Here is a 24596-nt window from a genome sequence, read left to right as displayed (position 1 = left end):
ACAAAGTAAATAATCCACTCTCTCTATTCATATAGACGCGTTCACTTTGATAGCCGTGATCATACTGTAATAGCGAGCTGATTTGGGCTGATTTGCGCTCAAACAGATGGTAATCATGCAGATACATTCACATTCAACATAAAACACACTCTCACATATATAAAAACTGTTTAAAAATAAAAGAAAGAAAGGAAAAAGCGATCGCTGTAAGTTCCGCCTCCATCAGCTGACAGGTGCGTCAGAGCGCGTCACGAGGGAGCGCCAAATTCAAATAAACAATCTTTCGCATATCTTTAATTCATTCTTTTTTCCGGTGGATCGCCTCATTCTGTTTGTGACACTGTACGCTGCAAAACCATGCCGTGTTTTTACTACCAAGACGCAGTTTCTGACCGTGAGTTATTCCATAACGGACGCAAACAATTCTGTCGCTGAAGAAATGAAACGTAAACAAAGGAATTATGATCCATATTACAACGTTATTGCTTCGTTGGACTAAACGTGCTTCATGAGATGTCGTTCAGTGGACCCTTAACTTTCTAACTAAACCGGGATTTACAGCTGTGGATGTGTTTATGACTCATTATTACGACGGATCTGGTATGTACAGCATTTCTAATGTTCATGTTTGTATGTGTACTGCTTACACAAATGTAGCAAATACAGTCTTTATAAGCTTTCCATTCAAAAACAGCATTCTGTCGTCGATGCTTGAGGCTTAGATCTTTATAATGATACATAGTTTGTCGAGATTAAATTTGTCCAGTTTCATTTAATCTATTCATAAACACTGACACGTGTGAGTTAAGAGGCGTTCAGGATGCCCACTTTCTGGTGTGGGCTAACAGGGTAAAAGCATATCAAGTATTTAATTTTCTTCATTCAAAGGATAATTAGTTTTCCTCATGTTGTTCCTCGTTGTGCCAGTTTTCAGACCATTTCTGACTATAATCCTGTCGTCTTCTTTCTCAATGACTTTTTATACTCAGTAAGTTCATTGAAAGTAGTTAGACGCTCCCTACATCTATAGGACAAAACAAGCTCTCATATAGTAGCACAGCACACAGTGGAACTAAACCCTGGTGCTACATGACAACAACAGAGAACTGCTGCACAGCCTCTCATTGCTTTCTGGATTTGGTACTGTCATGTGTACACTTCTCATCTTTGGAAGGGTCACTTCCATCTGACTTATTTTTAGGAATCAAATGAATGACATTGTGGTCTGACCGGCCAAGCGGGGGACTGCATTCAGATCTATAAGCCCCTGGCACATTCCCATAGCACTGATCCAGGGTGTTACTGTATCTGGTTGGGCATGTGACATATTGCTCCAGGTCTAAGAGATGAGTGATGTCACAGTGGTTGAAATCACCCAACAAGAAAACAGGACCACCAGGATACTGCTCCAGAACATCATAGTAAACACCAGCGATGTCTCTGGCGGCTTGACTCATATTAGTTCCTGGAGGGATATACACATGGATGAAGGTAAGTGGTGGCGCATCCTCAGGGTGGTCATGTGGTCTAATGGACACGACCATTAACTCATAATCAGGAGTTATAATGATGTTTTCCACCTCCACATCAGTCGCCCAGGCCTCATTCACAAGCACCATCAATCCCCCTCCTCTACGTTTCTGAGTTAGCCGTGCATCACGATCAACCCGGTAAGACCTATATCCCTCGAAGCTAATGCTGGGCGAGTTCCTGTTCAACCATGTCTCTGTGAAGAACATCAGATCGGAATTAATGTTTTCCACATCTTCCATCATTTCTTGGAGCTCCTCTATTTTGTTCGGAAGAGAACGCACATTAGACATCATTATTTTAGGAAGGCGGAACTGAAATTTCTTTACTTTTGTTTTAGACTTGTGTGGTGGTTTCCTCTGAAAAGCAAGTTTCCTCTCCTGGTTAAGACTCCTGTCTATAGTTGAAGTAGCCTTCTTCTTCTGTCGTTTGTTCTTGTTGTCACCCGATTTGTGTTTTCCTGTGGAACAATTCTTAGTTACTCCTATGTCTTTTGTGCATAGGAGAATAAACTCCTGTGTCTTCGTGTCCTGCTTTTGGCTCTGTGTATACTCCATACAGATGGTGCCTCGTGTGTATATTTGAGATCCAAACATCTCCTGAGCCAAATCAATGTGACACTCCATTTCAGGGATTTGATTGAGCATCTCTCTGAAAGATAAATTTAGAGGTGATGGAATCTAGCAGTGAGTCAAAAAATACAAGATCTACAGTATTATTAATGTTATAATAAGCAGTCTTACTCATGACCATTTATATTAAAGGTTCAGAGAAACACCTATGTACTTACTGCAATTCATTCAATGGCTTTTTTAATTTCTTCACAGTCTCAAGGATTTCTTTAGCTTTTGTCTTCAGATATGTGCTAGCTTCAGTCTGATGTTTGTTTTTAATCAGCTCTTCACAGTTATCAATCAGATCAGGAAATGTTAATATCAGCCCAAAGATTCCTCCTGCGGCCTGCAAAGATGTAAAAATTATACATATATATAAATTCCCCAGAATTCCCAAGCCAACATTAAGAAACCATGTGGGGGGAAATATAACGTGTAGAACCACCTTTAGCAACAATTATTTGAAGGAAATTTTCTTTAAGAGTTTATCAGTCTCTCACATCAATTTGTGGCCTACTCTTCTTTACAACATTTCTTCGGTTAATTAATGTTTCAGCGCATTCAACTGTGCACAAAAATGTTTGTGCACAAGTCTAAAGATTTCTTTGTAGCATCAACGGCGTTAAGGCTTAGTTTTAGACTTGGCTGTTAGATTATATCATGCTCTCTGCCAGATATCTCTGTAATTATTCCTCCCTTCTTATTCTTCTTCTGTCTCGCTCACTCCTCCCTTCTGTGTTCTCTCTCTCTTCCTCTATGTATACACACATATACACACATGTATATTTCCTCATGAGTTCAGATATTCAGAGGAGGACGGGGCTATAGGCCTGAAGGTTATTGAGTTTAGACTGACTGAACTGTATAAGTTATCTTTGGCCAAGTACTGCACAATCACTCCAAGTGCTCACTCCAACTCACTCCATCACTCAGCCAAGTGCTCCTAATATGTCCAGAACTTCATGGCCATACTTCCTTTCTATATAACATACAGATGTAATCTACATCCTGTGGGCACTAGAGGCAGCAGGAAGGACAACCCATTGTTTGCTAGACATTCCTGTATGATGTAGTGTACAATTGTTATTGGATAAACTACTGCATCACCCCTTGCAATGCAACTATATAATGTGTGGCACGTCCTGATTTTGCTGAGTTAGATGTGTTCCTAGGTCAACATATTTCGTTGACCCCGGAACAACATTTTACTCCAAAAATGTATTCTTGACCACATCCCTGGACCATAACCTTAACCATGAGTTATCCCTAAAACCAGAGGAAATGATAGATGAATGACACTGATGTACAAGCACCAAACAGTGATTTTAAGCATAAACTATAAACTTCTGATTGGTTAATCACAATGTTGTTCCAGGGACAACAAAGATGTTGTCCCAGGAACATGTCTCACTTGGTAAAATCAGGTTCTGCATAATGTGTGGATGTAATAATAAACCTTGAAGTTGAAGTTTGTGAACAGACAAAATGGCTCCATGTTCATAATTCTTTCCATGAGCGCATGCAAGAACTGAGAACAATTGGACGGCATCCAAAGATAAAGAGCTGAGAAAAATATTATCTTAACATTGGCCATTCCACCACCTTTTCTTTTCTTCAATCATTCAGATGTTGATTTGCTGCTGTGCTTGAGATCGTTGTCCTGTGGCATGACCAATTTCAACCCACCTTAATCTGCTGGACAGACAGCCTCACATTTGTCTCTAGATTATTCCTGTATAAAGTGGAGGTCCTCGTAGTCTCAATGACTGGAAGTTTCTCAGGTCCTGTGTCTGCAGAACAAGCCCAAATCATCACCTCTAAACCACCCATGGACTGAATTTGTTGGGACAGCTACTCTTAGGAAGATTTTAAACAATTCTTCTTACTGTGGAATGGTGAATTTTAAATTGTTGGGTCTACTTCTCTGCAGTATTGTCAGTTCCCCTCACTTCACCTGAGTAATCGAGAACACCAGACACCAGCCAAATGCTGCCAATTACTCTATTAATGACTGAAAGTAGGACTTATTGACTTATTTCCTACCCACCTGGTTTCTGATTTCTGTGTTTGTTGTCAACTGAGGTTTTTATTGGTCTATAAAAGGTGGTGAGGACTTCACAATTGTTATTTAGACCCTGATGATGAAAAACATACTGTACTGTATATACATATATGTGTGTGTGTGGATTATATCTATGAAAAAATACCTGGCCTGTTCCCTTTAACACCGCTTTCAGTGAAACATCAGCCATTTCTTTAGTAACTTTCACAAGAAGTGGAGCATAATATTTTTGTCCTTTTGTTGCTGCTGTTTTCAGAAAGATGGCAGAATATCCAAGGTATGCTATGAAAGAACCGATGGTGCGGAAGAATGCAAAGTCTATATAAAACCCTAGATATGTGTGATTTGTATACAGGCCATCACTTCTCAAGAGGTGTCTTAGGCGACTGAGGGGCAGATCTCTACCACTGCGTTTGGCCAAGGCTCTCAGGATCCTCGCTGTGATTTCACACTGCACGTCATCGGAGGATGACACCTCAAACCCTTCACTCTCACACTCCTTCTGGAGTTTATCCTTGAGCCTTTCGATATTCTTCTGAATCTGCCAGATTTTGTCAGCAGTCTTCTCTGCATTTTTCATTGTTTCACTAGATTTCCATTTCTCCACAAGCGTAAGTATAAGACTAGTTGCAGTACCCGCTCCGACTGTGATTCCAGCTGCCAGTGCCAGCGAGGGTAAAGCCAGGCCTCCAGTCAGAATTGTTGCAATGCCTGTCCCAACAAGAGCGGCAGACCCAAGCACAGTAGCTGTGTTTCCCACCAACTGGCCTGCAGTCATCACCTCCCTCATGTCCTCCAGCTCGGTGGCCAAAGCCTTGAGATGATCTGCACATCGCTCCTGCTGATCAATCCAACGGAAGAGCTCTTCACACAGTTCGTCTGCCACACCCATGGTACAAGAGGAAAACGGAGGAACTGCAATTAGAAAAAAAAAACTATGTTATTTTGTTTCTGAAAAATACAATTCAGGAAATGTTGGGACGTTTTTTAAATCGTAAAACAAAAGTGTTGTAAAAACAGCAGTGATGGCACAAGTTTCAAAATATGTGATTTAATCGTTTTAACAAAATAAATGTAAATATAAAATGAGTCTGATGGTGAAACAATGGAAAAGCCTCCATCACAAGAAAGACTTGAGCAGGACATTTCTCATTGTGAGTTTTTACTCTATTTTACAGTTTTTGCCCATTGCTTGAACACATTTTGCAAAACTTCGCTCATTGTGCCAAAACTCTACACACAAGTAAACATGACACAACACTGGGAAATATACCATTCACATCTGTGTCAAATTGAAACTCTAATATCAAAACCTAAACTCTACTATCAAAACCTAAACTCTACTATCAAAACCTAAACTCTGCTATCAAAACCTAAACTCTGCTATCAAAACCTAAACTCTACTATCAAAACCTAAACTCTGCTATCAAAACCTAAACTCTGCTATCAAAACCTAAACTCTGCTATCAAAACCTAAACTCTGCTATCAAAACCTAAACTCTGCTATCAAAACCTGAACTCTGCTATCAAAACCTGAACTCTGCTATCAAAACCTAAACTCTGCTATCAAAACCTGAACTCTGCTATCAAAACCTGAACTCTGCTATCAAAACCTAAACTCTACTATCAAAACCTAAACTCTACTATCAAAACCTAAACTCTGCTATCAAAACCTAAACTCTGCTATCAAAACCTAAACTCTGCTATCAAAACCTAAACTCTACTATCAAAACCTAAACTCTGCTATCAAAACCTAAACTCTGCTATCAAAACCTAAACTCTACTATCAAAACCTAAACTCTGCTATCAAAACCTAAACTCTGCTATCAAAACCTAAACTCTGCTATCAAAACCTGAACTCTGCTATCAAAACCTAAACTCTGCTATCAAAACCTAAACTCTGCTATCAAAACCTAAACTCTGCTATCAAAACCTAAACTCTGCTATCAAAACCTGAACTCTGCTATCAAAACCTAAACTCTGCTATCAAAACCTAAACTCTGCTATCAAAACCTAAACTCTGCTATCAAAACCTAAACTCTGCTATCAAAACCTAAACTCTGCTATCAAAACCTAAACTCTGCTATCAAAACCTAAACTCTGCTATCAAAACCTAAACTCTGCTATCAAAACCTGAACTCTGCTATCAAAACCTGAACTCTGCTATCAAAACCTAAACTCTGCTATCAAAACCTAAACTCTGCTATCAAAACCTAAACTCTGCTATCAAAACCTAAACTCTGCTATCAAAACCTAAACTCTGCTATCAAAACCTGAACTCTGCTATCAAAACCTAAACTCTGCTATCAAAACCTAAACTCTGCTATCAAAACCTAAACTCTGCTATCAAAACCTAAACTCTGCTATCAAAACCTAAACTCTGCTATCAAAACCTAAACTCTGCTATCAAAACCTAAACTCTGCTATCAAAACCTTAACTCTGCTATCAAAACCTGAACTCTGCTATCAAAACCTAAACTCTGCTATCAAAACCTAAACTCTACTATCAAAACCTAAACTCTGCTATCAAAACCTAAACTCTGCTATCAAAACCTAAACTCTACTATCAAAACCTAAACTCTGCTATCAAAACCTAACATTCCTTTGTCAAAATGTAACTCTGATGACAAAATGACACATACTTGCATCATATGCATACACTTTCAGATCAGGGGGAACACACTAGTCTACTTTATATAAAACACTGCAGTCTTTGATTTTCACTGTTTAATCAGGAGGAATATTTTCAGGAGGCACATTTTCAAACAACCAAAAAAGCAAATAGGCCTGCTCAATATTGTACATTGAAGCACTGTACATTGCAGTAACATGAACTCAGATAAAGCAAAACAATTTATATATATATATATATATATATATATATATATATATATATATATATATATATATATATATATATATATATAAAACACTATACTGTAAACACAGAAAATGATGGCAATTGTGCATTCGTGGGCTCATGGATCCCGCCGTCTGTTGGCCTCATCCACATCACAAGCAATGTCTTCTCCCGCTAGGCACCGGGGAAAATATTCCCTTGCATGTCGAAACCATCCATGGATTGCTGTCACCTGAATGTCTCCACAGGTCCATTGCCTGCAGAAGAGACGTGCGGCGTGTTGGTGGACTCTCTGCACAGCTTCAGGCCATGGTTGATAACATGCTCCACCAAAGTTGCTCTTATATCATCAGAAATAGGGGTCCGTGCATGACCTCTTCAAACCTCCTCCTCTTCCTCTTGCTCTTCCTCTTCCTCCTCTTCCTCCTCCTCTTCCTCTTGCTCTTCCTCTTCCTCTTGCTCTCCCTCCATCCATGCTTGCTAAGTTCTTGAAATGGCTAAACTAAGGGCTTTTTGTAGCTGGCTGATTGGTGTTCAGTTTTGCAAGTAAGTGTCATCAGTTGTGTATTTGAGTGCTAGCAATTACCCGATGTGTTTTGTATTTTGGATACATGTGTTTTTCAAACGGCACTCTGAGATTTCATTTTTATACGAAGTGTGTTATGTATGAAATAGAGTGTAGTATGCAGGACCAAGTGTGTTGCATAAAGGAGTAAGTGTGTTGCAGAATTGCAACTAGAGTGCAAAGCAGCGCTTGTGTTTAAGGTACAGGTGCATGTGTTTGAGGTATGGTAACAAAAGCTTCAAGTTGTGTTACTTTAGACTAAGCATGGGTCTAAAGTGTTCAAGCAACGGGCAAAAACTGTAAACACTCAGCAGAACATAAATACATCAGTAATTAATCACACACTGTAGTTTAAAGAAAATTATTATTTGGGAATTAGTAAGTAAAAATTTCAAAAAATTAATTACAATTAAAAAATAGCTTTTACAACACAGAAAACAGCATTGTCTTGACTTGATGTCGATAACACAAAACAACTACAGTGTTTAATAGTCAAAGTAGAAATGGCAAATTTGTAACATGCTGAAGACTAATTTTTGCAGTTCAGAATTTAAAAGATTAAGATTAAGTTTAAAAGAAATCATTTAATCAAAAGTTTTTTTTTTTTTTTTTATCAGATATTTATTTTGAGTCATGACCCATAGCTTTCATTCCCTGCTGTCTTGCAGTTGCAGGTCTGAAGAATAACCCACATTGCTGTAAAAGTTAAACCAAGTTAAGATCACCTTGTTCATTTTAGAACATCCCTAATTCAACTATAACCTTTGTGAGATATAAAACATAGCACAAAACATGCATTCAGACTAACCAAGACTTTCTAAGCTTCTGGAAACATCCCATGAATCAGAAATGTTTGTTTTAATAAAAGTCAAATAAGAAATAAATGTAAATGTAAAAGAGTCAGACCTGAGGCAAACTGAGTTTTCTGAAGGATGTTATATTAGAGATGTGTCTTGTGCTCTTGAATTCTCTTGCTGGACTCTTGCATGGGATTGATTTATTTAAGTGTACTCCTGTTACGCAACACACATGTCAGCCAATCAGAAAGGATCTGAGTGCTACAGAGAGATATCTGTGCCGGGGCCTGCTCTCCTTCCAGAAAACCACATGACTTTCAGGACAAGGCCACAACGGAGGGGTGGGGAACAAATAACTTCCATGATCTGTGTATATGACCTACCGTATGAATGTGCTTGCATAACCTGTCTTATTTTAATGTGAGAAGGCTATATATTATTGTAATTTGGACATGTTTTACACACATGAACACTGAGCACTGTGATTCTAACTCAGGGAATTTGTAGGAGTATCATTCAACCTGAAGCTGTTTTTAAACCAGAAAGTTTGGGATTATTATTAAGAATGTTTTCTGCTGAGATTATAAGAACATTCCACAAATACTAATGACAATATGCAGCGAGTTCATGAACATAGTTTTAAAAGTGTTTGATTCTGACTCTTGCTTAAACTTTATATAAAAATTAAGAGAAAACACACACACACACACACACACACACATACATTATAACACAAACACATACATACAAACAAACACACACACACACACACACACACACACACACACACACACACACACAACTTTTTAAGGATCTTCTATGATCAGGGCCGCTGCACAAGATCCCGGGCCCTATGCATAGGTTAATGCATAGCCCCCTTGAAAATATATATTCCAGACTTTTCAAGGGCCCTCTCTTCCTTTGGGGCCCTGGTTATCTGTACTGGTTTTACCCCCAGTCCGGCGCCCCTGTCTATGATTGCTGAATGTTTGTACAATGAGAATCGCTGACAGAACACAGTTTGATGCTTTCGAACTCTGGTGCTGGAGAAGGCTGCTTCCTTGGAAGGTGATGAAAACCAATGCAAAAGTCCTAAATATAAGCCAGAAATGTTGCTTGAAGTCAAAATGACCATGCAGCGGTTAACATTCTTTGGACATGTCATGCGAGCTGATTCATCATTGGACAAATCTACCAAAATATACCATGCTGGGCATAATCGAACACAACTAAAGTATACGAAAGTCTGAATCTCGAGAATACACTAGTCAGGTAATTTTTTCGTTTACTCTTTTATGAATACTGAGGATTCAGGAAACACAATAATTTGCTCACCTACTGCTTTCTGCCTACTGTATATCAGGGGGGTATGTGGTTTTGAACATAGTTAGTAACTCACTTCCAGTTCTGAAAATGCTGGAGCTACGGGTCTGCAGATGGATCTCGTTTTATTAAAATTACATTGCCTACTTGATATATCATCATAAGTTTTAATCCATCAAGTTTAAGAGCAATAAAAACTGTTGATTTCACCAACATTAACCGGAAAATAGGTGTAGGATTTACTTTGATACATTTTCACTCAGAAATTACTAGAAATACTTGTAAATTTCACAAATCATCTCAAAGAGATACACACAAAAAAGGTGCTAAATAGCACTAAAGGTGGTTCTTTGGCTCGTAATCATAGGGGAACCACTTTAAGTGCCATATAGCACTTATCTTTAAAGGTGCTGTACAGCACATATGTCAAATGGTGCTATGTAGAACCATAAGAGGTGCCATAAAGCACTCTGATTGTTTACAATTTCTTCAACAAAAATTGTGCTCAACAGTGGTTCTTTTGCCCGTTATATAGGGGAACCTCTTTTGACATTAATGGCACTTAAGCTTTATAGCAAATTTGTCAAATGGTGCTTTATAGAACCTTTATTTAGGTAGTAGGCCATTATCATGCCATATACTTCAATGTTTGAGTCAATATGCTTCTAAATGACGCTTTTATACCAAATCGTGGATTGAAAGATTCAAAATCCTGTACTAAAAGCTTACTGATAAACAATATACATTACACTTTTAAAATAGTTTAATTCATTTCTTTTAGTTTCAAATATAATCAGTGCTCTTTAACATTAACAACACTGGCTAAAGGAGTTAGAAAAAATATAAGAAAAAAAAAAAATTGGAATATGCCCCAGAAAGAGAAAAAGAGAGAGAGACTCTATGCACAGATTGAGTTGTGACAGGAAGTCCGGCTGCATCCTTCATTTTTAAGGCAAAGCACTCCAGGAAGGTCAGTGTCTTTTTCAGTCCTTTAGGATATTGGATCCCAAACAGAAAATATATACAAAGGATGAGGCCCAGTGTCATTGAGATGTCCTCACTCTCACTGGCCATACAACATGACAACAATGTGGTCGTATTGCATGGGATGACCCTCCCTGCAAACTTTGAGCACCATTTTAGGTGTTGGTGTGTCAGGAGGGCAGAAAAGTAGAAAAGACAGTCATAACTCGTTAGTCATAAGTCATGACTAAGGAGGCAATTAATACACTAGTGTACTTACCATTTTGGCCAGTCTAAAACATGGAAACTCAAGAGTAGGGCTGGGACAACGCGTCAAGGTCATCGATGACGTCAACGCAAAATATGCGCATCGATCCGTCGACCTGTTTTTATTTCTCTAAAAAACGTTTGCCAAACGTTTACCTTATGTGCGCTGAATATACGGGATCAACATTCTGTCCAACGTTATATAACCAATCCATGGGTTTTTCTGCATTGATCTTTTATTTTGGCGTCTGTCAAAGCCTTATTTGATCGGTGAGTGATGTAGAATAGAATGACTGCTGCGCATGCACTCACAGTCTTCAAACTACTCTTGCTCTCTCTCTCTCTCTCTCTCTCTCTCTCTCCCTCCCTCGTGCATATTAACCAAAATCATTAGACACGACAGAAAAAGGGCGGCACGCCAAAGTTTCACGTGGAGCATTCAGAGATTTTTTTTTTCTCCATGGCAGGCTGTTAATTTTTATATTTTTATTTTTTGGGAAAAGCACTCTCTGTATTAGCTTAAAGCCCTCAAGTTTACATTGGTTATTGTATTCTTTCAATTGCTCTAAACAAGTATTTTGGGTGACCTTTTTTATTGAATGCTAGACATCAAGTTGTTGTTATTTTCATCTGAAAGAAGAACTTATTTTCAGTAAGCTAGGCCCTATGTGTTCAGTAAGCTTGTTTCAGTGAGCTATGTGTTTTCAAGGCTTCAAGGTTTTATTGAATGCTATCTGTATACAAGTGCAAAGTAATGCATTCTTAGTTGGCCTTTTATTTAGTAATTTTAAGAGCAATAAACATATATTGCAATGTTAAGGAATTCATGTTTTTTCATTCAGATATGTAAATCAACATGTATAAATTGTTAGTAGTCAATTAATGGGGAGATAATCGAAATCGAATCGGTCTGGAAAAAATTAATCGTTAGATTAATCGATGCATCGAAAAAATAATCGCTAGATTAATCGTTTAAAAAATAATCGTTTATCCCAGCCCTATTCAAGAGATAATCTCCTAGTTTTTTTATTTTAGTTAAATTGTTACAAACTCCCAAACTACAACATTGGGACTAGCAACTTTAAAAATATGAGGAGAAAAGGACTAATGGTCATTCTGCATTTTTTCAGAAAAAGAGTTATTTTGTTCTTCAGAATCAAAAGTTTGATTGAAATCATTAAAAATAGATGAGGTGCCTGGAATCTCCTGATTGTTCTCAGAATCCTCTGTGTCTCTCACGATTTTATGAGTCCGAAAAACATCGACACGTAAAGAACTCCCTCTTTTGTAGATTTTTTGGCACCCATCTTGTCCACATACAACAAAGAAATGTGGCTCATTTTCATGGAAATACTGCAGGTGTTTGATTTGTTGTAAGAGACTGTTCTTACATGGCAGTTGGGGCACTGGTGCATTACCCTCAAAAAAATATCCCTCAAAATTTTTATTAGTTTTACACTGAAGAAATAAAGACATGGATATCTTGGATGACATCGGGGTTAGTAAATTATCAGGACAATTTCATTTTGAGGTGAACTAACTTAATCCTTTAAATGTACTCTACACTAGCAGGCAAGACACTAACGTTACATGTGAATATGGTAATACTACACAGTATCCATGGTAACGATGCAGCTAGCTATAAAGCCCGCCACTGGGGGAATTAGACCATTGCTTTTAGTGATTTGAAAAGATATTAACAGTAGTGTTATTCGCTTGTTAAGTCTGACGTCACGTAGCAGCGCTTCCGGGTCCAAACACTATATCAGTTACCACAAGAAAACAACAAAAAGGTGCTAATATAACTCACAATGTGATAGAATACTAGCGAAAAAGCTATAATCTTAACCTTTAACTCCATACCGAAGTCCCAGATAGCCAGACATGAAAATATAAGTATAAAAAAATATATATTAAAATTATCTGTGTTTGGGACGCTGTGAGCACGGAGACTGTAGTGTACACCGTAAGTTTGAAAGCGTTTATCTTAAATTATTAATATGAATAAACAGTGCTCATAAACGGCTGCTGAGGTCATATTCTCAAGTGAAGCGAGTTCAGGCTTGGACCCGGAAGCAGCGCTTCTTACGTCATCATTTAACAACCGAATAACGTTATATCTGGAGAAAGTCAAGAAAAGAACGACCCCAGTTAACTTACACTTAAGTTACTCAACTTAACATACAGTTCAGTGAAACAACATATTTATTAGCCAACACTGTTGGTCAGGCTCCTCACTCAGCTAACATTAGATTGATACTAAACTTAGCATTAATGTCACAAAATACGGTACAACTTTTTGCAAAATACAATGAAAAGTTTCCCCTGACAATTAACTTAACGTTAATTGTATATTTCACTCGCAGTATGCGCTATGACACTTACCTCGAAAGATATCTTCTGTCTCTTTTTAGAAATGTGTTCGTCACGTTCGTCGTCATCCTGGTTTTGATTGACGTCCAGTTCTATGAAGTGTGGATTCTGCCAAATCTAAGGCTTAGCAGGAGAAGGAGAAGGAGCAGTTGACCCTTCCGTCGCCGTCAGTCCATGTCCATTTTTGAATGGGATTGAATGGGAAGGCAGACGACAGACCCGCGGCGACGTCACTGTTGGAACCAATCATAGGCCTTAGATGACGCCTGATATATATACGCCGTCTCAATATACGTCGCCTCACAAGACGCCTGATACATCGTCTCAATATAGTCGCTTTACACGAAATGTAAAGTTTGCATTACAGTGGTGCATTTGTAACAGGTTGTTATTTAGATATTTCCCAAAATGTGGTAATAGTGCATAATAATAACTGCATGAAGTCTATTTTATGTTTGATAAACTCTGTTTATCTGTTAAGTTGGTGTTGAAGTACAGCACATTAATGTTCAGTTTGCTTGGATGCTACAAACAGTAGGGAAAAACTGAGAGGAAATGCATGATTTCTGCTTGAATTACATTTCTTTCTTGTTTCCTTGTGATCTTGACATAGAAGAGTGTAATTTTAACAGAATAAAGTTGTATTTATAATAGATATTCATTAGACATTCGATCTTTAACATTAAATTGCGTCGAGAACAAAGTCGTTCTAAGCAAACATGCTTAGGTTTATTAATTTATGATATTTGGGACGCTAAGGCTGTGATATTAAGGTTGTCCACTAGATGGCGCCATGGGATTGATTTTAACCCAAATGTGCTTCGAGAAGTTTTAATTCCTTATTAATTGAATCAAACGCGATGATCTACTTCATTTGTATAACTATGGTGCGCTTACAGTATAGTTTTATATAATTACAGTACATAGAAATCTTTGAATTTGATATTTATCATGCGATATGAACATTGGAATCATTGTAATTAATTCATTTCGTGTGGGAAAAATGTTGTGTTAAAACCGTTCCATTAACTTTTATAGACATCAATAAGACATAAAACATCAAGATAGGATTAAATACAACCCCAAATCAGAAAAAGATTTTTAAAATGCAATAAAATCAAGATCTTATAATAAAATCGTAATTCTATTGTTTATTTGATTGGCAAAAGTGCAAAGAAAATATTTTCAATGTTTTCACTGACCAAATAATTGGTAATCTGTAAATATAAGATAACTGGGACAGAGACATGTTTAACACTGTGTCCCAGCAACTCTCTTTAAAAAATAAAAAATATTTTACATTTAAATATATTTTAAAACATACAAAAAGGCCAAGAAATAAATTTGTCAAAATATGTTTCAAAATATATTTACACAAATATATTTTCTACCAATATATTTTTTTGCAATTTGCTGTATATTTTTTAAAATATATTTATAAATGTAAAAATATATTTTAAAAAAATGGCCAAAATATATTTCTAGAAAATATATTTATATTTAATTTTTTTTTATAGAAAATACTTTTACTTTTGAAAATATATTTTAAATATATAATATAAGCATTTAAATGATATATTTTGACCTCTATATATTTCATTCCAAGAAAATGCATTTTCCTGCCATTGAAATACATTGAGAAATATATATTTTGTACATGAAAGTTGAAATTAAATATATTTATGACTTCAAAAATAATATATTCACTGTTTGCAACATATTTAATATATATTTTAAATATATTTTGCCAAAAAAAAAGCCATATGGGTTAAAAGTTTCATCCAAGACATAATACAGAAATGTAATATTCAAATGTAAAATAAGACACTGCATAACTTTTGAATGCATGACATAAATATGGAGTGGTGCTTATTGAAGCTTCTAGTCAAGAGCAGTGAGTGATTATTAAGGAAAATGAAGGAAAATCCAAAACTGTGACTGAACTGATTCACCGACATCAGAATCAGAATAAGCTTTATTCACCAAGTCTGTGCAAACACAAGCTCTTAAAAAATCACAACAAATTCATTGATGCACTGACAAGAGATTCAGGCAGACAAAGTTTTTCCATAAAAGTGTAGTTTATTAAAAATCAATTAACATAAGTATCAGTGATAAAGATTACAGATATGATTAACATCATTCATTAACATAAGATGTCCCTGTTATATGTTTAATGAAGGAAAAATATATCAACTAGACCATTGTTTTGTCAAATGAAGGAAAACAAAATGTAAAAGGTACTGGATGACCTGAATTAAACTTCAAGGAGTATTCTAGAAGACATAAATGAGTATAACTGAACACTCCTATAAAAATGTCATATAATATTCAGAGATTGTAAATCATAGCCAAAATCATAAGATAATTGTAAGATGAATATACTTGTGAAAATACATAACTGAAAAAAAAAACTCATCAAATATGAATGAATATATGTAAAGGTAATAAAACATACATAGAACATTTGTATATTCCCACTCTCCACAAATCATGTCTTAAAAATCACATTCTTATGATAGTTTTCTTTGGATTTTCCTGCCAATATATATACAAAATAAAATATCTCAAAATACATAATTATAAATGACATCTGATAATGTTCTGTATATTAAATCACATATAAGCAGAATTTTAGAATAAAAGAAATGTCCTCACAAATGCCATAATGTTTCCACATGAGATGACTTTTAAACAATCTTGAAGTTTCTGAATCTGCTGGACACTATAATAATAATAGTAATAATAATAATAATGATAATAATAAATGTAGATTTGTAAAGAAAGACACATGTCAGCTCTATCATGGAGTGTGTTTGTCTATAGGGTCACTGCGACTTGTATAACAGCAGTTTGTGCCACTCCGTTTCTATCTTCTCCATGCAATCTCACTGTGATTTGATTGACCATTGCATTCTGGCCAACATTGGGTCTGCGTTCTATGAAAGTCAGCCCAGAGTTTTGCTGAATCTCTTCAATGGTGGCGTCAGTGTTTGTGCTTAGACGACCTCTATCAGGATCCTCAGGGAGATTCCCATTGGGCACCTTATGGCAGTGCAGCAAATTTACTCTCCCATTCAAATCCTCCTCAATTATCACCTTAAAGAAGTGACTTGGCACCCATTTCCCTTGTATCACTCGAGGAACCATTTCTCTTAGGTAAAGTGGTCCAGAGTACACATGGATATTATTTTGAGCTCTTGCTCTTCTTTGACATTCATTTTCCAATGCTAGCCATGAGCCTCTGTTTAACATCGTATGCTGTGGTACTATGTTGGTGAACATATCAGCATCATTTCTGGCTTCCTGACACCACCTGTGATTGGCAGCCGCAGCGAGATGACCTCTGTCATAGCCATGTCCAAATAATGCTGGGTCCAGAGAATTGTCAGCTAAAGTATTCACATTCAGTATCTCATACACCCAGTCAGCATTCCCGGTTTGATGGTTGAAGGACATGACATAAGATTTTCTTTTCATTATTTCAGAATTCTCATTCATTGGTCCAGGAAGTCCATCTTTTAATTTGAAGTGAGATTGGATGGTTCCAAATTGTTCTCCTACAATTTGTTCATTGTGAAACATTACAAAGCGTGGAATACGTATGTAGATGGTTTCCCTACTGACACCACCTGTTTGCCCAGAGCTAGATGTTTGGAGGTTTCTTCCAGAATGCTGCTCCACTCCCCCAGCAGCTCCCATTCTGCCCCGTCCAGCTGTGATTTGAGAGGATCTACATTCTGATTGGATTAAATTTCCAGCCCTCTGTTTTTGCAACACCTGCATCATTATCACAAGTGTCCAGTGTTGTCTTCTGAAGGATGTTTTGTCCATTCTCTTTGTTTTCCCCCAGGCTCGTTTGATGTCATCAGCTGGCCAGCAGTTATCATGCTCCTTTTTAATGCCATATTTATCTTCAGCCTCTTTTTTAGCATCATGCAAGGACGTAAACTCATTAAAATATGATAACAAATCATAAATGACTAAATCTAAACTGACATTAGGTGGGTCTCTTCCTCCTTTCTCACGAGTGGTTTTACCATTGAAACTCATCTTGATGCAACAGAAGAACAAAGTTAAGGAACAAATCACCCTCGACTCAATCTGGTTTTATTACTTCTTCAAGAGCTTCAACTAAGGATCTTCTCTTCTTCCTGGATAAATTCATGTAAAAAAAAATCACTCTAAGTTCTCCTTAAATTAGAACTCATTCAACAGAAATAGAAAAATGTACTTATATCAATTTGTTGTGATCTGTCAGATATTAATTTATGCAGCTTTGCTTTTACCTCACTTCTGCTCTACAACACACACACACACACACACATATTTAGACCAGTAAAACAATTTATTTAGCGGCAGCGTGTAGTTTCCCTTTCACTAAAATGTTTCAAAAATATTTATATATTTATTACTTACTTCATCTGATTTTGGAAACCAAAACATCTTATCATCCATTAAATTTAAGCTGCTTGCTTGTAGCATATTTTACATTCTTCATATCTTAACATGTCATGTGAAACTGTTAAGCCATAAATTTAATATAAGAAATGTGGATTAGAAGAATAAGGGCCCTATCTTGCACCCAGCGCAATTGACTTTGTACACCGACGCATGTGTCATTCCTATTTTGCACCCGCGCAAAGCGCGCTTTTCCCTCCACAGAAGCACGTCGCTAAACTAGTGAATGAACTTGCGCTCCCTGGGCGGTTCGGCGCAAAAAAGGAGGCGTGTTCCGGCGCAAACAATCCCTGGTGCTATTTTGCTGTTCCATTAAACAATTGCGCCACTGACCAGAAAAAACCTAGTCTAAAGTCAGTGGCGCGTTGCGCGTTGTTCATTATGCTATTTGTATGTTAGACCCTATACCATCTAAGCTCCTAAAAGAGGTGCTTCCAGAAGTCATAGGTCCTCTTCTGACTATTATTAATTCCTCATTGTCATTAGGATATGTCCCCAAAACCTTCAAACTGGCTGTTATTAAGCCTCTCATAAAAAAGCCACAACTTGACCCCAGAAAACTTGTTAATTATAGACCAATCTCGAATCTCCCTGGTGGAGGTGGTATCCTCACAATTATATTCCTTCTTAGAGAATAATGGTATATGTGAGGATTTCCAGTCAGGATTTAGACCTAAGCTCTCCTTAGAGTTACAAATGATTTGCTCTTATCATCTGATCGTGGGTGTATCTCTCTATTAGTTTTATTGGATCTTAGTGCTGCGTTTGACACAATTGACCACAACATTCTTTTGTATAGACTTGAACACTTTGTTGGCATCAGTGGAAGTGCATTAGCATGGTTTAAATCGTACTTATATGACCGCCATCAGTTCGTAGCAGTGAATGAAGATGTATCATATCGATCACAAGTGCAGCATGGAGTACCTCAAGGCTCAGTACTAGGGCCGCTACTCTTCACGCTTTATATGTTACCCTTGGGAGATATCATCAGGAAACATGGTGTTAGTTTTCACTGTTATGCTGATGATACGCAGCTCTATATTTCCTCGCAGCCTGGTGAAACACACCAATTTGAAAAACTAATGGAATGCATAGTCGATATAAAAAATTGGATGACGAGTAATTTCTTACTGCTAAATTCAGAAAAAACAGAGGTGTTAATCATAGGGCCTAAAAACTCTGCTTGTAATAACCTAGAACACTGTCTAAGACTTGATGGTTGCTCTGTCAATTCATCGTCATCAGTTAGGAACCTAGGTGTGCTACTTGATCGCAATCTTTCCTTAGAAAGCCACGTTTCTAGCATTTGTAAAACTGCATTTTTCCATCGCAAAAATATATCTAAATTACGGCCTATGCTCTCAATGTCAAATGCAGAAATGTTAATCCATGCATTTATGACTTCAAGGTTAGACTATTGTAATGCTTTATTGGGTGGTTGTTCTGCACGCTTAGTAAACAAACTACAGCTAGTCCAAAATGCAGCAGCAAGAGTTCTTACTAGAACCAGGAAGTAAGACCATATTAGCCCGGTCCTGTCCACACTGCACTGGCTCCCTATCAAACATCGTATAGATTTTAAAATATTGCTTATTACTTATAAAGCCCTGAATGGTTTAGCACCTCAGTATTTGAATGAGCTCCTTTTACATTATACTCCTCTACGTCCGCTACGTTCTCAAAACTCAGGCAATTTGATAATACCTAGAATATCAAAATCAACTGCGGGCGGCAGATCCTTTTCCTATTTGGCGCCTAAACTCTGGAATAACCTACCTAACATTGTTCGGGAGGCAGACACACTCTTGCAGTTTAAATCTAGATTAAAGACCCATCTCTTTAACCTGGCATACACATAACATACTAATATGCTTTTAATATCCAAATCCGTTAAAGGATTTTTAGGCTGCATTAATTAGGTAAACCGGAACCGGAAACACTTCACATAACACCGTACTTGCTACATCATTAGAAGAATGGCATCTACGCTAATATTTGTCTGTTTCTCTCTTGTTCTGAGGTCACCGTGGCCACCAGATCCAGTCTGTATCCAGATCAGAGGGTCACTGCAGTCACCCGGATCCAGTACGTATCCAGACCAGATGGTGGATCAGCACCTAGAAAGGACCTCTACATCCCTGAAAGACAGCGGAGACCAGGACAACTAGAGCCCAGATACAGATCCCCTGTAAAGACCTTGTCTCAGAGGAGCACCAGGACAAGACCACAGGAAACGGATGATTCTTCTGACTTTGCTGCAGCCTGGAATTGAACTACTGGTTTTCGTCTGGTCAGAGGAGAACTGGCCCCCCAACTGAGCCTGGTTTCTACCAAGGTTTTTTTCTCCATTCTGTCACCGATGGAGTTTCGGTTCCTTGCCGCTGTCGCCTCTGGCTTGCTTAGTTGGGGTCACTTCATCTACAGCGATATCATTGACTTGATTGCAAATAAAAACAGACACTATTTCAACTGAACAGAGATGACATAACTGAATTCAATGATGAGCTGCCTTTAACTATCATTTTGCATTATTGAGACACTGTTTTCCAAATGAATGTTGTTCAGGGCTTTGACGCAATGTATTTTGTTTAAAGCACTATATAAATAAAGGTGATTGATTGATTTTAATGGCGCATTCTTGACCATAATGTATAGCGTGCACAATGCGCAAACACTTTGCTCATGTAATCTACACAGATGCAACAGTTATTTTTGCAAATCATAAATTGTTACATTAAAAAAAATATTAACACATGAGATGACGGAAATCATTGTGGTGTGCCACGAAGATGTGAAAAAATAGGCATAAATCTAGCTTACAAATTATTCAGGCTAATTGTAGTAATTAAGGATCAGACCTGTTTGCCCGATAGTGGCAAGACATATATGTATATAAGGACATCTGGCAAATTGGTTAGTCCGTCAAGAACCAGGAAAAAAATCGATGAAACAATTGTAGCTATTTCCTCCCACGCCTGTTTAACCGACGCTATTTTGGGTGGGTTTCTCCCATCCCCATACAACACAACTTCTCTGTCTTTCACTGCTCTTACAAGAACATCAGTCTCCTCGGCTGTGAACCGCTCCTGGCGTGCGCCTGGTAAATACGCCATAATAATAGCAATCCATAATGGAACTTGTGCACCTGCTTTTAAAGGGAATGTTGGATGACGTTCTGATTGGTTTATTTCACGTTACGCCCAAACCACACCTATGAATAATGAAGCTACTTCAGACCAACCCAGTTTAGATTTGCGCCGGGCGCAAGAGCCATTTATCCCGCCGGGAAAATAGCAACAGCGCCGAGACCCGCCCACAAAGTTACTTGCGCTTCGCGCTTTGACACTTGCGTTTCAGATCGTTAAAATAGGGCCCTAAAAGTAGGTATGTATTACAACAGAAGTGGATAAAGTCATTACCTTGGCGGTTCAAGCAGAAAAACATCGAATATCTGGCAGAATTCAGTACAGGTAAATGTCCCAGAGAAATCTGTGGAATTGATATACATGTCTTAGATAAATAACAATAGATTCTCGGTCACAATTCTGCAAAGATGTTTATTCATGTCTGTCCTCCAGTAAATGAAGCCACTGAGCTAAATGTGATAGTTGTTGACAAGATTCCATCAGAATGAGCTCTTCCTCCACAGCTGTTTATACTGAACTCTTGACCCATCTACTGTGGCTGTGGTGGGGATATGCGGTTCTTTGTTTCACAGATTACATTAAAGTACCCTAGTCCTAGGTTTACATGCACAGACATCCCAAGTCTCCCGGAAGTTCCGGGAGTCTCCCGCATATTGAAAGCGGCTCCCTGAGACCCGCAAATTAGTTAAAATCTCCCGGAATCTAGACCGAGCGAGCAAAAGAGCGCATGCGAAACATAACTGTGTTTCAAACCGTGTAGCGCGCGTACGGCAGAGAGGGAGAGGGAGCGAGAGACCTTGCGTGTGTGTGCTAATGTGCGATGTCAGACAGAGGGCATCTTGATTGGCCTGTTTCTGAAAATCAACCAATCAATTGTCAGTGTGGGCGGGCTTTTATCTCTTCTCCTAATCAGTTATGTCTATCTAGAAACAGGAGCACCATGGCAGAGGGAGAGTGTGCGACAAAAAAAGTATAAGACACATTTTACGGCAGACTACACGAAAGTGTACCCCTGTCTTATAGGTGTCAAACATAATGACAGTCTTGCTCTAGCATTGCCCATGGCGGGTTATATGATTGCAAAAGGCATGTTGAGGTGAGTTGACAAGTTTCATTTCATCTGCATATTATTCAGGCTAGTTGCCAAGGCTACATGAAAACAACAAACTCTTTAGACCTGTTTAAAGTTGCAATGGAAAATAAATGAAAGTAGTTTACATAAATTGTATAAGCAGATTATATAAATAGTAAAAGTAATCTACATATTTAAACATAATTAACGAATAATTACATAGGCCTATAGCTCTGCTCTGATTGGTCAGATGGCCCGGGCTCTAGTGAACGATCTACTCCTTACAGTGTGCATCGGAAATTAAACGCCCTTCAACTGTAAAAACAAGTGCTGTAAAAACAGTAATGATGGCGCAGGTTTTACAATATTAGATTTAATACATCTGACAAAGTAGATTTCAATAAAAAAAGAGTCTGATGATGAAATGTTAGAAAAGCTAGTTCTTCACCCAGAACCTCCATCTCAAGAAAAGACATGCTGACGACTCGTTTTAGCAGTTCAGAATTTATTATTTCTTTTGGAAAGTCAATATCAATGGAAACTAGTTTTACAGTTTGCGTCTCTTGAGATTTACAATCAGATTTATGATTTGTGAGGAGAATCGATCACACTTCATTGTGCACTGGTTTGACTGATTTAAAAGAAATATTTTGTTTGTAAATCAGACGTTTCTATCGAGTCATGACCCATAACTTTCATTTCCTGCTGTCTTATTATTATTGTATTTTTGCAATCTGCAATAGCAGTAAAAGTTAAACCAAGTTAAGTTCGCCTTGTTGATTTAGAATGTCTCTAATTCACCTAAAACCTGTGTGAACATAAAACATTAATTCTGACCAGGGCCGGTACACATTTGGAGGCTCCCCGCCCTCAATAAAAAAAGGCACTTGGAACAAATATGATTCCTAACATTTTTATTTATACAGCGTTTCATTTTGAAAGTGTATATTTTTATTTAGTACTGGTCAATTAAAATAGTTTTTTTATGATCATCAAGTCTGCATTCATTTGATCAGAAATACAGAAAGAACTTTAATATTGTGAAACAAATATTTAATAAAATAAAAAATAAATAAAAAGAAACAATGAATTGCAAACTTTTAAATGGTTTTGTAAAATTATTTGTGTGTGTGTGTGTGTATGTATGTATATATATATATATATATATATATATATATATATATATATATATATATATATATATATATATATATATATACTATTTTTTTATTTTCTATTTCACAATATTATTGTTTTTCTGTATTTTTGATCAAATAAATGTATAGCTTGATGAGCATAAGCCTAATGTTTATAAACTTTTGACCAGTACTATATATACATATTAATCAAATCTCATCTAAGGTAATCTCCTATTATTATTATTATGCAGTATTTTTTAAGTAATTTATTCACAGTTGTTGAATATCACTTCAGTAAATGAACATCACTACTGTTATCTTTCTTTCCTAGCTGGTTATAGGATTTCCTCCTCCCATTTAATAAAAATTATTTACAGATATTGTCATATTATTAATATTAATAAATATGATATAATGTATCGTATTGCAACCTTCAATATACAATATAAAGCATACGCAAATGAACTTTAAGTGAAAGGCGCTTCTGGTTAGTTAAAATGCTAGAGCAGTAATGAAATCATCATCACAATTTAGAAGTTACACACATCTGAGGTACTTTTTTAAACATTAATACAACGTTGTAATGTGTTTGCTTTTTGAATTTGATTACAAATTACTTTGTTAGTTATTTTACTAGTCAGCTCCCGACGCAATGTCATTCACTGTATGCGCAAATTCAAAGCGTTTTGCTTCAGCAGCTGAAGGATGATTGCGTTACGGCAAACATTCAGAAGGCAGAATTACCTGTGTCTTCCTCTGATGCAGTACGGTTTAAATCTGAAACAATAATTGGTTTAATTGCAGGTGAGTGACAATTCAACAATATCTAATAAACAGTGAGGCAAGTGTTTTGCTGCCTGTCTTGACTGGCAGGGAGAAGTTCCTGATTCAGACTAACCAAGACTCTCTAAACTTTATTCTGGAAGTGTTCCAATAGAACGAACATTCCCAGAATATCCCACAAATCACAGATGTTTCGTTTTTATAAAAGTGAAATAATAAATACATGTAAATATAAAACAGTCAAACCTGAGGAAATCTGCTCCAAACAGCAAACTGAGGTTTCTGCAGGATATTATATTAGAGATGTGTCTTGTGTTCTTGAATTCTCTTGCTGGAGTGTTTTACCACTGCAAGGGATTTATATAAATGTACTCCTGTTATGCAAGACACATGTCAGCCAATCAGAAAGGCCACAATGTAGGGGAGGGGGAAAATAATTTCACAAGGGACAAACAAGATCTGTGTATGACCAATGAATGTGCATGCATAGCTTCTCTTATTTCAATGTAAGAAGGCTGTATATTATTTCCATTTGGGCATGTTTTGCAGCCAGTTCAATATGATTATTCTACATTTGCAGCTGCCTTTCTTCCTCCAGTATTTACACTCATTTTGAGGTTAAATAATTACTCCTTATC

General features: G+C 37.1%; 2 protein-coding genes across 2 annotated transcripts; both read right to left on the bottom strand.

Moving 5' to 3' along the window:
* Positions 1–1121: 1121 nt before the first annotated feature.
* LOC113078834 (uncharacterized) lies at positions 1122–5119 on the bottom strand. The gene is made up of 3 exons (XM_026251148.1): positions 4352–5119; positions 2321–2490; positions 1122–2181 (listed from the first exon to the last, which is right to left on the bottom strand). Exons 1-3 carry the CDS (start codon positions 5096–5098, stop codon positions 1122–1124), a joined length of 1977 nt encoding a protein of 658 aa, XP_026106933.1. The 5' UTR covers positions 5099–5119.
* Positions 5120–15522: 10403 nt separating this feature from the next.
* Positions 15523–24279, bottom strand: LOC113078839 (mitochondrial nuclease-like). Its single transcript, XM_026251153.1, has 4 exons — positions 24205–24279; positions 23920–23952; positions 21238–21307; positions 15523–17508 (listed from the first exon to the last, which is right to left on the bottom strand). Exon 4 carries the CDS (start codon positions 17405–17407, stop codon positions 16175–16177), a length of 1233 nt encoding a protein of 410 aa, XP_026106938.1. The 5' UTR covers positions 17408–17508; positions 21238–21307; positions 23920–23952; positions 24205–24279; the 3' UTR covers positions 15523–16174.
* Positions 24280–24596: the final 317 nt, after the last annotated feature.

This window comes from Carassius auratus, unplaced genomic scaffold, assembly GCF_003368295.1.
Source record: "Carassius auratus strain Wakin unplaced genomic scaffold, ASM336829v1 scaf_tig00026729, whole genome shotgun sequence".
In the NCBI taxonomy this organism is placed as follows: Eukaryota; Metazoa; Chordata; class Actinopteri; order Cypriniformes; family Cyprinidae; genus Carassius; species Carassius auratus.
Note: the sequence above shows the minus strand (reverse complement) of the source record. Positions and strands in the feature narration are given on the sequence as shown.

Excerpts from the sequence above, each read along its gene's own strand:
- LOC113078834 (XM_026251148.1), bottom strand. The coding sequence starts at position 5,098 with ATGGGTGTGGCAGACGAACTGTGTGAAGAGCTCTTCCGTTGGATTGAT. Across the intron at positions 2,491-4,351 it reads TGTTAAAGGGAACAGGCCAG|GCCGCAGGAGGAATCTTTGG; the intron begins GTATTTTTTCAT and ends ACATCTTTGCAG. Across the intron at positions 2,182-2,320 it reads AAGCCATTGAATGAATTGCA|AGAGATGCTCAATCAAATCC; the intron begins GTAAGTACATAG and ends TTTATCTTTCAG.
- LOC113078839 (XM_026251153.1), bottom strand. The coding sequence starts at position 17,407 with ATGAGTTTCAATGGTAAAACCACTCGTGAGAAAGGAGGAAGAGACCCA.